This window comes from Drosophila novamexicana, unplaced genomic scaffold, assembly GCF_003285875.2.
Source record: "Drosophila novamexicana strain 15010-1031.04,08,12 unplaced genomic scaffold, DnovRS2.1 tig00000986-arrow-arrow-pilon, whole genome shotgun sequence".
Lineage (NCBI taxonomy): Eukaryota > Metazoa > Arthropoda > Insecta > Diptera > Drosophilidae > Drosophila > Drosophila novamexicana.
Genome location: NW_020824835.1, coordinates 1,942,816 through 1,957,971, shown reverse-complemented (window position 1 = coordinate 1,957,971; position 15,156 = coordinate 1,942,816). Strand labels below are relative to the sequence as shown.

The following is a 15,156-nucleotide window of genomic DNA, read 5'->3' as shown; positions in this document are numbered from 1 at the left end:
CATAAAGCTGATGAAATTTCAGTTTCAGTTGACAAAACAGTACGAGCACATCTCGAATGTTGCCATTGGTTCACTCGAAGCATTTAACAAGTTTGGATGCTCGGATTTCGCTCACTGTGTTATATTTTCTATTGAATTGTCGCCATGTTTGCTCTTGAATTATGCAGCTTTTTCAAGCGCAGCCTCTTGCGTACCCCTCTCTCACGGACCACCACCCACACATCTTGTGGGGTGCAAGCATTTGTATGTATGTATGTCGTATGTCAAATAAACTTACAAGTATTATTGACAATATGGAAATATTATTTGCAAATTTGACTATATTTCTAAAGCAATAATGAAAGAGCAGCTCAAATATTTGCCCAGCAAACCAATAATGTGGTTCAATCCTGCTTTTATTGCCCTCTTTCAGCTTAACTGAGTCGCCAACATAGCCAACTACCAGAATCAGAGCCTGTTGGGCAGCCATCACCATCTGATCCACATCGCCGAACCGCAACTGCAACTGCTGCCCGCAGTGACGACAACGCCGACGCTGACAACGCTGACGACAGCAACACCCATAATACCCAACACCAACACCAATACCAATACCAACACACAAAACCAGCAGCCAGTGTTTGAAAAAGCCATCACCATTTCGTCGATTGCGATTAAACGCAGGCCGACGCTGCCGCAAACGCCAGCGAGTGCCCCACAGGTGTTGTCGCCGTCGCCCAAGCGCCAGTGCGCCGCCGCCGTATCTGTGCTGCCCGTGCCCGCAGCAGCAGTCACCGCACCCGGTGCCCATTTGCAGTACGCTAGCTCGCCGGCAGCAGCAGCAGCCGCCGCAGCCGCAGCAGCAGCAGCAGCTGCGCTCAAGGGCCATCAACTGAGCTTTGCACATCCCACACAGTTTGCGGCCGCCGTTGCCGCGCACCATCATCAACAGCAGCAGCAGCAACAGCAGCAACAGGTCGCCTACGCAGTCGCTGCCTCACAGCAACAGGCAACCCATACACATCAGCAACATCATCAGCAACAGCAGCAACAGCAGCAACAGCGTTTGGCGCAGTACAATCAGGCGGCCGCCGCCGCAGCTCTGCTCAATCAGCATCTACAGCACTCAGCCGTTGCAGCTGCCGCTGCGCATCAGCAACAGCAGCAGCACGTGGCTGCGTTGCAACAGCAGCAGCAGCAGACACCTGCCCATTACAGCGGCTATCAGCTGCGTCACGCGCACGCCCAGTACGCGCCACAGCATCAGCATTTGGTGCTGAGCAGCAGCAACAGCAGCAACAACAAGCACCAGCAACAGAGCGTCAGCAGCAGCAGCACATCAGCAGCAACTGTTGCCGGCAACACCCAATCAGGAACAACTACTGCGCTAAGCGTTGCCACAGCAGCAACAGCCACAGCAGGCAACAACATTACAAATAGCAATTCCCCGGGCAGCTCCGCGCACGAGTCACAGTCGCACGAGTCAGCGTCCATCTCAGCGCCGACAACTCCCTCGCCGGCGGGCAGCGTTAGCGCCGCGGCAACAGCAGCAACAGTCGCCAGCGACAGCAACAACAACACAAACACAACAGCAGCAACAACAACAGCAATAACCGGCAACAACAGCAGAGACGCCAGCATAATGGAAAATCAGATGGCGCTTGCCCCGCTGGGACTATCACAGAGCATGGACTCCGTAAACACGGCCAGCAATGAGGAAGAGGTAAGTGCCACAAACCATTTTCAAGGGAAGGAGGGCAGACAAAACTCGAGTTTGTTGCGGCCAACTTTTGGAGTCGCCAACTAAGAGTCTACTTTTTTTCCAACTAAGTCACCACATCGATGTGGCCAAATGCTGCTCAAGTGATCCAAAATATAATTCGAGTAGAGGCCGTTGCGATAGAAGCCAAGAAATACTTTTAGTTTTTGTTTAATATTATAAAAGTGGCTCAAAGGTAGTTAACTGCAAGGGAGATCAAACCAATTGTTATTTTAAAAAAGTATCTGCAGAATGGGACCACAGAGAATACACTTAAAAATGATAAATTGCGTTTCAAACTTGAAATCAGAAGCTCTTGCAAAGAAAAATTTCCGTTCTTCTGTTTTATTAACTAGAGTCTTTTAGGAATATAAACGTTGTTAAAGTAAACGTTACAACAGCGGATCTCTGTTCGCACCTTGGGCGATTAAATTAATGAGTTGTATTCGAAAATAAAGTGAAAAATAATTCGCGGATAGTTAATATTTAGAACACATACATAAGAAAAAAAAAAATTCTAATAAAGTTAGATAAACCCTAGAACATCGAATATTTCAGGCCAATTTAAATATAAATGCATGCATAAATATCATTAATAAATCTTATTAAAAGTAATCGGCAGCATAAATTTTTTCAGAAGTACATTTAGCTCTGATAGAATTGCATATGAAACTGTTTTTCACATTAAACAAGCATAATATAATGAGAGATGCGTCATATTATAGTAATACTTATTAATATTATCCCAGCAACGTTAACGTAACATATTTGCTTCAATTTGGTGAATATTTGAGTTGCATGGTAAAAGTCCAAGCGCAGATAATAAGCCGTTCGCAAACAGACTTATGATTGAAATGTCAAGTGCGTGTATATGAACATTTATACACATAGACACACGCACACACATAAACACTCACCCACGCACACACACCCACTCACAAGCACCGACACATACACCCACGCACAGCCACACAGACATTCTAATCTCTAGCCCATTACCAATGCCACTTTCATGTGTAGAGCTCTGCGCGCTACATCAACCGGCAGCTCGGGCGTAAAATTTTTTTGAACTGGCTTTTGTTTTTTTTTCCCTTCTTTTTCGATGGAGTGAAATATTGTGTTATAAGAACCAAACGCAGCAGCTCGCCTCTGCGCCCCCAATGTAAGCGGGCATGTGCATCAGGCAGCTGAAGAGGCTGGCGGCGCTGGCTCGGCCGGCGGATTCGGCCAGCCTTTGGTTTACTTTACTTTTGATTATGCGCCCTGTCATATGCTACACATTTTTCACGCTGCTTCTTTTTCATTTGGCGGCGACTTCCCACTGAGCAACGGCGCGTTATCCGACGGCACGTGCCCAAGGTCCCCACCCACGCCCTAAATCATACTTAAACGCCCTCCTGCGAGCCCTCTCAGTGCATGTGCGAGTATATGTGTGTGTGTGTGTATTTGTCTCCGCTCATGTCAAGTGCTACGTGGCCTTTCTTTAAGCAGCCCAGGGCGCAGAGCCCAAACTCAAAGCATTCAGCAAGCGAGGCGCATTCACAAGATTCTCCTCCTTGGGCAACCTTTGCACGAATGGAAGCGATGCGTTAAATTTGATTTTTTCCTTGATGCATAATGCTCTACTGCGCTGCTTTTGTTTGCGTCCTCAACCTTTGCCCTGATTATGTTTCTCGCAAAATATTTATAATGTGATGCAAGCGAGATGTCAACTAAATTTATTTAAAGGCTTAATAATGGCGCGCAACTCAATTGCAATTTTCAAACGAATGCGCAATTCCAACATCAACAACAAAAATTGCGGATATAACCACTGCGGGCCCAATTCCCAGTCCGCGCCACCGCTCTTCACATCCCTTCCGTCAACCCCTTTAGTGTAATGCATTAAACTGCTACCCCAAAATGCGCATTAAAAATGCATCAATCACGTGCTTCCACTTTGGGCTGCAGTTGAAATTGCCAAGAGTGGAGCACAAGATAAAGATGAGCACGAAAATGAAAAATATTTGCAGCAGGAATTCAGTAAACCGAAATAACTCTGCTGTCGCTTCAAATTAATCAAATTAAATATAGGGCGAAATGGCTGAATACTGCAAAATATACTTGCAACAATAATATAAGCCATCTTAGCATAAATGTAACATATAATAACAACAGTCATATGATTAATGATAATCAATAAAATATTCACCCGAACTTCCACCTAATTTTTTACCTTTAACCAACACGCAAATAACTTCAGAATCGACCCATATCTTGCTCAAAGATATTCTGGTTTAATTCCACAAACTTTCGATTGAGACTCAGCTCTAATGATTTCATAATTTGGGCCCCAACCCTTGGATTTATCTAACCACATTCGGTAGATGCCAATTCAAAGTAGATAAAAAATTTAATCTTCAACATCTATATGAAAATATCTAAATTTTAATATGAATTGCCTTATTAAAGCTCTGTAATCATATGGGAAACCAAAACTTGGGCTTATGGGATGATTAAAATCGGATTTATGAACCGAACTCAAAGGCAGGAATTTTATTCTTACCTTAAACAAATTTGGTTTATAGACTGGGCGCTATGCTAAAGTGTCTGCAATAATATATATGAGATGAATGAAATCTGCTGAGAATCTAATGCATAAGATTTTGTAACGATTTTTGGGTTGAAAAATCATCCGAATATTTATTTTTTGCACTCATCCGATGCAACCCACCTACCGTTCAACCTACTCCCCAGTCTTTTTAGTTAAAACAAGTCAGAAACCAAAATAATATTTTTGTAATATATATTTACATAAAAAAATAAAGCCGCTATTTAAAAATCTTATAAAATTTATTAAGGCTTAAGTTAAAAATAGAATTTTTTGCCGTATACAATGGGCACATTCCTGACTGCTACCTTGCATCACTCGGCGTGGCAGGGCGTGCACAGGACATACATATGTGTATAAATATTCCAAGTCGTCGACCTGGCCAACAGCTCGAATCTCTCACACTTGTCACACCTTTCGCGTTCGCGCTCAGCCGCTGACTTCATTTGTATTTATGAATGTGTGGCGTATGTCCTGTCTCCTTCTAGCTTACCCTTTAACCCGCTGCCTCGTGTGCATACGTGTGTGTTTTTCGCATGAATTATTGATAAGTCAATTAAAAAAGTATGACTGCAACTGATGGCACTTAAATATTTTACACACCCGACGAGCTACCCTCGAGGATATGCATTACCTGCCGCTCCACCAGCTCCTTCGCTCTTTCCCCGACTCCCCACACCCTGGCGCTTGTAACCCTTAGCTTTTCTTTCATTTAAACGTTTTACGAGTATGCGAGCGCTTTAAGTGACCTTTGTCCGGCATGCGACAACTTCAGCTGAAGCTGACTCTAGCTTGCAAAGGCCATTGAGTCAAGTGTGTGTAAGCAACCTGCCTAAAAATTGTATGTGAAAGGCCAACACTCACTATGCCCCAGACTTCACTAACTTCTATTTATAGCATCCACATTTGATTTTATCAAAGTTGCAACAAAGCATCTCTTTACCCTGCTGACCACACGAACTCGCACACACAAACACAATGCAAGCCGACAAAATTGTGATAGCACGTCGTTAACCCTTTTCCTCTCCTCTGCGCACACCAGCAAATGCGAAAATATAAAATAAACTTAATAAAACTTGTCACAGATGTTGCACTCACAGCACAAACCTGCAACTTCCTCTCCCCCTCTGTCTGTATAGCCTTGCATTTTAAGCGTTGCGCACAATTAAACCTTTAACTTTTTGTTAGAGTTTGGCCAAAAAGAATTTGCCTTACTAACGTACGGCCGCAGCACCGCATTCACCGCACCACCGCATCCGTCCTGTGACATACTCTACAATTTTTGTCATGTGCTCTCGACGGAAATTGCCATGTGCCCAAATGGCGTGCTGTCAGAATGCTCTTTCTTCTGTTTCCCCATCTCGCTCTCTATCTCTCTCGCTATCTCTATCTCTCTCTCTCTCTTCCTCTCTCGCATCCTTGTCAGTGACAGTGCTCTTTTTCATTTCCTAGTTGAATGTATTTTTCAGTTGGACATTTTTGCATTTGTTATGTTGTTGCATGCTAATAAAGTAGTTCCCCAGCCGTAAAATTGCCTTTTGCCCAAGCTGACCGGTAGGTGGCGTCAACACTTAGTTAAAATTATACAAATAACAAAGAAATTTTAAAGGGAACGACTATCTTCGACACGCTGACGATTAAATATACGTGTGAAAACCTCGTTGTTGCTAATAGTAAAGATATCTTAAAAAACATAATACTTTTTCAAACATAAACTCATATTTCGACATATTCTTCCGATATAGCTTTATAATATAGTATCTCTGTATATGATAAGATATAACTAGAAGGTCCACAGTTTTGTAAAGATCTCACAATAACTTAATTTTCGACCGATCGATCCTATGACAGCAATATGATATATGGGTCCGATGTTGTTAAGATTTTGCATATATATAGAGAGCACAGTGAAACTTTTAAATACCGATTTCGCTCAAGATATATTGATGAATAAAAAAGTATTCCACACAAGAACCAACTTTTCGACAGCTTATTCAAATAGGAGCTATATGGCTTAGTGATCCGATTCGAACTATGTACTGGGTGCACCAGAAATGCAGACCAGATGACAACTTTAAAACTACTAGTTTTCATAGAAACCAACAGGAGGAGAACTCTATATCGACACGGTTGCTGATATTGATGAAGAATATATATAATCGATGGGTTGTGGGTTACACCTTTTGTGTAAGAATTAAAAAGACATCTATCGAATTAGCATCAGTAGACAGCATATCAAATAAAACTTAAGCATTAGTCTGTGTTTTAATCACACTCATTGTAAGAGCTGGTAATGCCGCGTCTAACGGCAACTGTTGCCTGCATGCGCAGCTGGCAAGGCCGCTGCCATATGAGACGGGTCGCATCTTCTCGCTTAGTGCTTATAAATAAATGCAATGTGACTTGAATTGGTTGGCGTTGCTTTTAAGCTTGGTGGTTTCCGCCACTTGCTTTCTTGGTGTGTGGCAAATTCAAATCAACATTTTCGTTCTGCTTCTTATTTTTTTTCATTTGTGCCTGGCACGTTGCATGAAATTGCTGTCCAAAAATTTATTTGTCGTCTCGACACACGCTATAACTATAAATAAACAAGCAAGCGTATGCGAGCGACAGGGACAGTGAGCGCGTGGGAGATAGAGACAAGAACATAGCAGATACTATAGACGGAGCAGGCGATTGGGACAAGCGAACAACTTTTAGCCCAATGAATTTCTAAGCAACTTTTGTGTGGTCCCCAGGGGTGTGAGCACACATACACATATATTAAAGGGTGTTTGCACACCCCCACACAACCCCCTTGATCCGTTTCGCTAAGTGAAATGTCAACGTTGGGTATTTTTTTTTGTTTGCCATTTGCGTTTTTGTTTGTGCTCAGTTTAATGCCAAATAAAAAAGAGTTTGTGACAAGGCTTTTAAGCCATTTTCGGCATCCGACTGTAGTTTCTAAAAAGAAACAAATGCCGCCAAATATACTCCAAACCCAATACCCTACTAGACGCCATAATGGCTGGGAATTTGCTGCTCAAGTGCAGGCGCCGGAAGTGCCGGCAAGTGCTTCAAAAAATTTTGAGCGCCATTAGCCGGCCACAATTGGCAGTCAGGACACAAGAATTTCTACGATTGCTTTGTGCGATAGCACACCCCAAGGCAGTCCAAAAGGTGTGTCCAGCTAGAGATGAGCTCGTGAGGTAAGTCGTGAGCTGCAACTGTTGCGTAATAAATTATAATTATTTTGGCCTGAGCTCAAAAGGAACATGAAAGCATTGGCACATTTTATGTACATTTCGCAACACTGATTGAGGGCAATGTTTAAGGATATCGCACAAAGCATAGAAAACAAGAAAAGATGTCTAAATGCGCCTACTCAAGTAAGAATTAAAAAAAATGTTTAAGGATACCGCATAAAGAACAATTGAATAGCATAAGATATTCTTTAACACTCTCTATCTCTCTTAAGGGAGCAATGGTAGTGAAAATTTCAAGACAAAAAACAAAAAAACCTAATTTGAAACACAAAAAATGAAATTGAAAAGCCAGGAACAATTTTTTTCTGCTAAGCATTTGAGAGCTGAGGGCATTCTATAAAATGTCTTCGTGTCGTGTTGTCTGACCCTCGTGTCCGCTACCCTTCTCTAAGATTTGCTGCTTCACCTTGTGTCCTTTGTCTGCGCCTTATTTAATTTCGCTAAAGACAATTTTGCGTTAAATGAAATTATGAAAAGGTCACAACTGAAAGATGTTATCGGAAATAATTTGTGTAAAACTAAGTTAATTGCGCCAACTGCTTGAAACAAAAGTGCACACAGTTTAATTGTGAACGAAACTTGCGCAGTGCCTTATCGTTTCAAGGATCAAACGATTTTCCCATGCAGTTGGTGACCTTTTGGAAAATGAATATCAACGTTGAGTATTTCAAATATATATATGTGTAGAGTACGTATGGCAGCTGTCGTTGATTAAAGTTCAATTAATTAAACAAATGCCATATTGAAATAATGCGACCATATTACAGTTGTCTCTTACGCCCGGCGCCACAACGAGTCACCTGCTCGTGCTCGTCCTCGTCCTGGCACCTGCGCCACGCAGTTGGCTCTTCCAATTGCATGCATTTAACATGCATTAACCACACGCCGTGTAATGCAATTAAAAATGCAAACTGTGCACATAAATTACACGCTTAAATAATGCAGAAATTAATAAGTTCTGTTTGCCCAGACCCACAGCACGCGCTGTGCCCCCACCCCCGCCATGTACACCCCCCTAGTGGCCATAACTCTTAATTACGAATGTGCACAATGAATTTTCCACAACACGTGTCTGAGGTGAAAACTGAGAAAATGCAGCAGAAATTGCAGCTGAAATTGATGCAGCTGCAGGGCCGCATCATTAATATCCCTTGACCCGGTTTAGCGTTTAACGTCGCCCTGCGGCCACATTTAGCACCTTTGCTATTATCCTTTTTGTGCTTTTCGTCTCCTCAAATCATCGTCATCGGCGCCAGCGGCTGTTGCGCTTCTACCGCTCATTAAGTCGCTTTTTCACTCACTTTTTATAGCTCATTAGCTGTTGCTGTTGCTCGTCTTGGCCAATTGCTGAGCAACAAAAATTTACGAGTTGCCATCAAATCGATAACATGCAAACGGCACATAAATGAGATCGCCAATGAATGGGAGGCGGCATGCGAAATAACCCAAAAGACGAATTGTCACAACTAATTAAGGCTACATCCTTTGCCTAAATTTCCAAAGGTTTCATAGCAGGCGACTCTCAAGTGTTTGCTATTTAAATGTAAAAATTACGCATACGCAACGTGTTACATAAAATACCTCAACTCTGGAGTTAAACTTGTGCCCACAAGATGAGTAAATTGTCATTTAATTTAATTTAAATTGATTTAAGGAAAGCAAAATATGAATATTATTATATCGATACCTAAACCTACATTCCCATTGATAATATTATAGCCAGCTTTTTGTCGTCCAACTATTATTATATTTAGTTCTGTTCAACTTGACAATGAGAATTGGCAGCACGCTCCATTAACCAGTTTGAATGAGCCAAATAGAAATCTATAATCTAAACACATTCACGACAATTCAAATTATTCCAGCCTAGGCAAAATACATAAATCTATTACTGAGTTTAAATTCGTTGCTTTCACTCAATGCTCAGTCTGCCTGCTTGTTGCTTAACTACAATTGAATTTAAGCGCCCTCAATTGCATTTCCATAGGCGCACGCTTCCTGTTTCCTGTATCCTGTGTGTGCTTAAATCATCAGGCTGCCCCAATGTCTGCTCTGTGCGTGTGAACAGCGTGCCGAAATTGCCGTTAACTGGCAACCCGCGTGCTTGCCCTTTTGTCCCTTCGCGCCCATTGTCACATGCAAGCTACGTATACGTAATATAATAAATAAAGTAAAATAAACACGCATACGCGTCAGGAAAAGAAAATATACCCAAAGCAAAATGAGAAAGAAAGGCTATCTTCGGCACGCCGAAGATCTAATATCCTTGCAGACCAAACCTTCTAATAATGCTCATAGTGCCTTGCCCGTATCTAAGAAGCACAGGGAATCCGATCCAGGTTTTGACTAATGTGCTGCGTGCAACAGAAAGAGGGACTTCTGCACAGTTTCATTGAGATAGCTTTAAAACTGAGAGACTAGTTCGCATAGAAACAGACAGACGGACAGACGGACATGGCTCTATCGACTCGGCTGTTGATGCTGATCAAGAATATATATACTTTATGGGGCGGAGATGTCTCCTTCTATGCATTACACATTTCACGACAAAATTATAATACCCTCTGAAAGGGTATAAAAAGAGCAACATTTTTTGCTGACATTTGCAACAATTTCCGCTTGGGTCAGTTGTTGATTCATTCGATCCGCCCCAAACAAGAGCCGCCCCTGTTGGTATGCAATGCGACGTTGACCGCGTGCTGCCCTTTTTTTATGATTATTATAAGAATTTTTTCTCCTTGGCGCTTTGTTCAGCTACCTATATTTTTTTGGCTTGTCCCGTTGGTTTCCTGGTTTACAAACGGAAATTTTCTGTTACCGATTTGCCGCTGCGGCTTTAGTTATACTTGTTCTTCTTCTTTTTTTTCTTCTGTTAAGTTTGCCTTGGCGACCGTCGACCGGTTGCTGTTTTGTGGGTTTGCTCACTTTTTGTGTTGTGTCATCATCGACACGCAAGTCAAACAAATCAGCAAACAAACAAGTGCCTTACCGGGAGGGGGTCTGCGCGGGTGTACCGGTGTACAGGTATGAGCAAGTACAGAGACACGTTGCTTTCAGCGTGGACTACTAAACGAACCAGGTTCCAGTGTGTCCCGTATCCCATGTAAACAGCAGATCGTGACCAAGCAAATGCCAAAGGAACCAAAACTACCCGTTTTCAGTTTTCTTCTTTTGAATTTTTTTTTACACGTTTTGGCCACGCCCATTGTGGCTTGCTTATTTTTTACGTGGAATAATTGAAGTTTCGAGTTTTGTCTCCTTTTTTGTTGTTGGGCGTTTTCTTTCTTCAAGCCAAAAGTTTTGCGGTCAGGAAAAAAGGTTAAACGTAATTAAATATTTATAGTTGAATGGCCTGGCCAGAGCAGAGTGGTCTATCAATTGAAAATTTATAGGCTGCAGTCTTACTCCCCGACCAACGTCTGATTTCTCATTTGAAATTTAATTTACACGCTGCGGTTAAATTTGTTTTTATTTATTTTCACTCAAATTGTAAATGTAAAGAACGGCTGTGGGTGTGCGGTAATTGAAAATTGTTAAACAAATAATAACAGGCAACATTCGTATTTTATGTGCCTTCCGTCGCCGACCCAAATGGTGCCCACCCCTCAGCTGCTAATGTGCTGAACATGTTGCCTCGTAATGCGTTGACAACACGCTAGGCACATGCCAGTGGAAGCATAGAAAGGACACACACAAAAAGAGCATCACTAGCCAATCCCAGCACAGCAACAGCTGCTAAGACAAATGACAATGTCGCATGCCACCCAGGCGTGGCGAGGCGAGTTAAGGCGTGTAGACCATGTGCTGCGTAGGCGCCGCAGATTTGTGGCCATTGTTTGGCCATTTACCAAACTCCAACTCTACAGAAACAGAGAGAGAGAGAGAGAGAGAGAGAGAGAGGTAGAGTAAGAGCCGCCTGGCATAGAATCTCTTTCAGCTGCTCGCCGTGCGAGCGAACTGAGCGTACTTTGCTCATTAGTTACGGCCCCGGCGGCCCCAAAGAGGTGATGGATTCGCAGGCATGCGTCTCACACAACACCAGGCTCTCTTCCTCTGCTATGCACCTCTCAATTTGTCTCATACTTCTGTTTAACACAACTTTGACATGCTTACATAAATGATTCGTGAAATTTGTTATATTTGCTTTGGCAATTGTATTTTGCCAATGCGTCGCCAATTTGATTGGCTGTGGCACATTTGGATCATTAAGCACTCTTCCCCCTTGCCATGCTCCCTGCCAGGGCTGCTGTTTTAAATCTCAGCTAACAATTGCAACCAACACTTTATAACGAATTCCAGCGCGTATATGTTGGTTGTGTTTTTTTGCAGGCAGTCAATCATAAAATATAAAAAATGTACACACACACACGCACACACTGACACACACACAGTTGCTCACACACGGACACCTACAGTTAGGCTGCAGGCAGCACACAATTCTCACACGAACGCGCAGGCGGCGGCCATTTGAGCGGAAACCGGAAATCAACTTTAGGGCGCCTTTTGTTTATACGATTTTATTTCACCCTCAAACCAAACAGCATGCGCCACAAACAACACCGAAAACAACAATGGAAAAAACAACAACAAATCGCAGCTGAGCTCGCTGCATGCCAAAAATAGCTGAGCATAACTCTGAAGCTGCAGGGGGCGAAGCTGTTTGAGAAAAAGGATTGGGATGGGGGAGAGGGGGGGGGTATAGTTTCAGTTACTCTTTGTTTTTTAGCGACGTATTTTTTTATACCTCATGCTGCTCTTATTTGTTTAGCATGCGATTTCGCGCTTCGCTGGGGGAGTGTTGCTGCAACCAGCTCGGGCGTGGTTGTGGGCGTTGTTGTGGGTGGACTGCGCGTAGGGACCTTTACATTTTGGCACAGCGTTTGATGTTTTATGCAAGCAGCGCTGTTGTTAGCGGCAGCAAGTTTAGTAAAAATATGCAAAGTTCAGCTTAAAGTTGGTTAAATCTGTAGAGCTTGAAATCCACAAAGAGCTTTAAATTGGTAGAGCATGTATATCCTGCATGCAGTTAATCTATTCTATGAGTACCATTCTCTAACATAAATGGAATATTTATACCTTAAAACAAATCAAGTTAAAGCTTTAAAGCTCATTAAAGCTACTATTGGAACAATTGTGGGCAGTTAAACTAAATTCTGAGTTATTTTCTCCAATATTAATAGAGTACTTCATATTTAAAACGTAACGGGTGCAAATTCAACAAGTCAAACCATAATAGGATGCATGCAATTAATAAATTTTATGGTTACTTCTCTTCAATATTAATGGAATATTTACAATCTAAAAACGAACGAAAGCAAAGTTAACAAATCAACCTAAAGTAGTATCTGACTTGATTGAATTGACTTCAATCTCAACTTGAGTTTAAAATTGAATGCTGTTCCTCTGGACGGAAAAAAAAATTTAATATTGAATACAGAATTTAAAATATATATATATATATAAAAGCCTAAACTTACACTATTTAACTTCAACTTCATACAATTATTTGCTTTTATACGTTAATAAATTAATCCGAGAAATCCTTAATTATTAAGCTGTAACGCTCACAATAGCTAAATGTGAGCTTAATTGTATTAACTAATTGCAGTAAATCGTAAAAGACAAAACTTTATGCATAAATCGATAAGTGGAATGCTTCCACTTGTGCATCCAAGGTTCCCATTACTTTATAGCTACCCACCTTTAGTGCTGGCCACGCCCCCGCAATTAAAACCTAGCAGAAGAGGGCTTGTACAGTCGATCAGCGATTCAAGTGGCTGATGCTCTGGTTATGAGAACGCACATAAATTATTCAGTAGAGTGTTTCATAGTTCATTTACCTAGCTAAGTACCTGGCGGGCAAAGGCATGTAGAGGCTGCAACTTTTTGCTGGACCACTTTCCAGTTGGTTAATGGAGGCTGCGGAACAACAACTTCCGAGCAGCAAACAAAAAGCTGGTCAAAAACCATTGAAGCATGTTTTTAATAGGGCGCCAAGGGGCCAGCAGTCGGTGAAGCTAAAAAAATGAGCTTACGGGTTGCTCGACAGCCTGAGGAGGGATGTGCGCGTTGAGCAATTCATTTAATTTGAGTTGCATGTAAGTTGCCAAATCGCAGGGCACAAGGGGCAGGCGGAGCGGTTGGTAGGAGTTTGGGTGCTGGCACAGACGTTTTCGGCTCTAATCGGAGTGCAGAACTGCCGTTTGTCCCACTGAGCGAGGGCAGTCGCGAACAATGCGCCTGGGTGTATGCCATAGAAAACCGATTTCATTCTATCCACTTTGCGTAAACATAATTTTCTTTTCCGCCTATTTACACCACAAAAGGCGAACAAACTCCAAAACAGCCAACCCCCGAACTCGAACCCGAGCCCAGCCCGGGGCCAGCTCCAAGCTCAAAAGAGCTGTGGCGAAAAGGAATCGTTGCTTAATTTCAAAATGTGGAATGCATAGAAAACCATTCAGCATTGTGTTGCATTAAAAAGCAGAAAAGGCATATGCTGCACGCCTTTTTTTTGGTCTGGGAACAACCATTGGGAAACGATTGGTTAGGCAGTGTTCAGATGACATAACTGTATTGGACAACAAGGGTTAAGTGCGTTAGCCGCCCATTGTATAGCCACATGCTCACAAATGATGCTGATTCGGCATTTCTCTGGGTGACAAAAACGAGTTATTTAAGGACCACCCAGCCTTTTAGCCCCTTAAACGTAATCTCGGTGTTGCCAAATAGCAGAAATGTTTGAAAAATACATGCACTAACACATAAAACATATAAATATATGATGTGGCTAGCGGGTATTGCTAGGCCTTTCCCGTGGAACATTTTGTGCTTAAACTTTAAGATATTACCTTTCCACTGAGTACACGCCCGTGGAAAATTGAAATCTACCCATCTTGATCTCCATTTCCGCCCTTGTTAGACTTGCGGTGAAAAACCTGGAAGCTTAAGAATAAACTTTCGTTTTTTAAACCTTATTAAACCTTTTCGCCACCCAAGAACGTATTAAATAAATTCTCACAGCGATCTTTGAAAATGATTTCGATGGTAAGCAAGAAACTTACATGCAACAGCTGGGGGTGCAATTTCCCAAATCGCTGCATCACGTATTCATAAAATTCTTTTGTAGAGCTTTGAAACTAATGTTGATGCAAATACGGAAAAACTTAAAAGCTTCGCCCAAAAAATTGTTAAGTCGCAATTCTACCGAGGAAGTCGGGATTCCGCGAAAAGTGTGTCAGTCAATCACGATATACAGTTTTATGTAGAAGATTTCGTTCCATGATTGAAAATGGGAATAACATAATATTTTTAATGTCTAAAGTACTTTCAACAAGTTTCATAATTTATGTTCGAAGCACCGAGGGTGTAGGGTTAGCTGGGTATACAATGTCACTCTTAATAGTTGTTTTCTTTTTATTTGATTATATTTTAAAATATTTAGGATCATATGTTTTCTATTCTTTGATTGCAGGTATGCATCGTAGCACTTATGTCATCAAACATTATTATTTGCTTATCTATCACGCAAGTATTCACAATTTCAAAATTACACCTGAAGGCGAATTGCAGTTCGGTCTGTT

General features: G+C 42.0%; 1 protein-coding gene across 1 annotated transcript in view; it reads left to right on the top strand.

Annotated features, from left to right (window-relative positions):
• Positions 1-421: 421 nt before the first annotated feature.
• LOC115765629 (protein couch potato) overlaps positions 422-15,156 on the top strand; it is a gene marked incomplete at its 5' end in the record, with an annotated part of 63,847 nt that continues 49,112 nt past the window's right edge. The window contains 1 exon segment of the mRNA XM_030709280.1: positions 422-1,702. Coding sequence (XP_030565140.1) covers positions 422-1,702 — 1,281 coding nt within the window.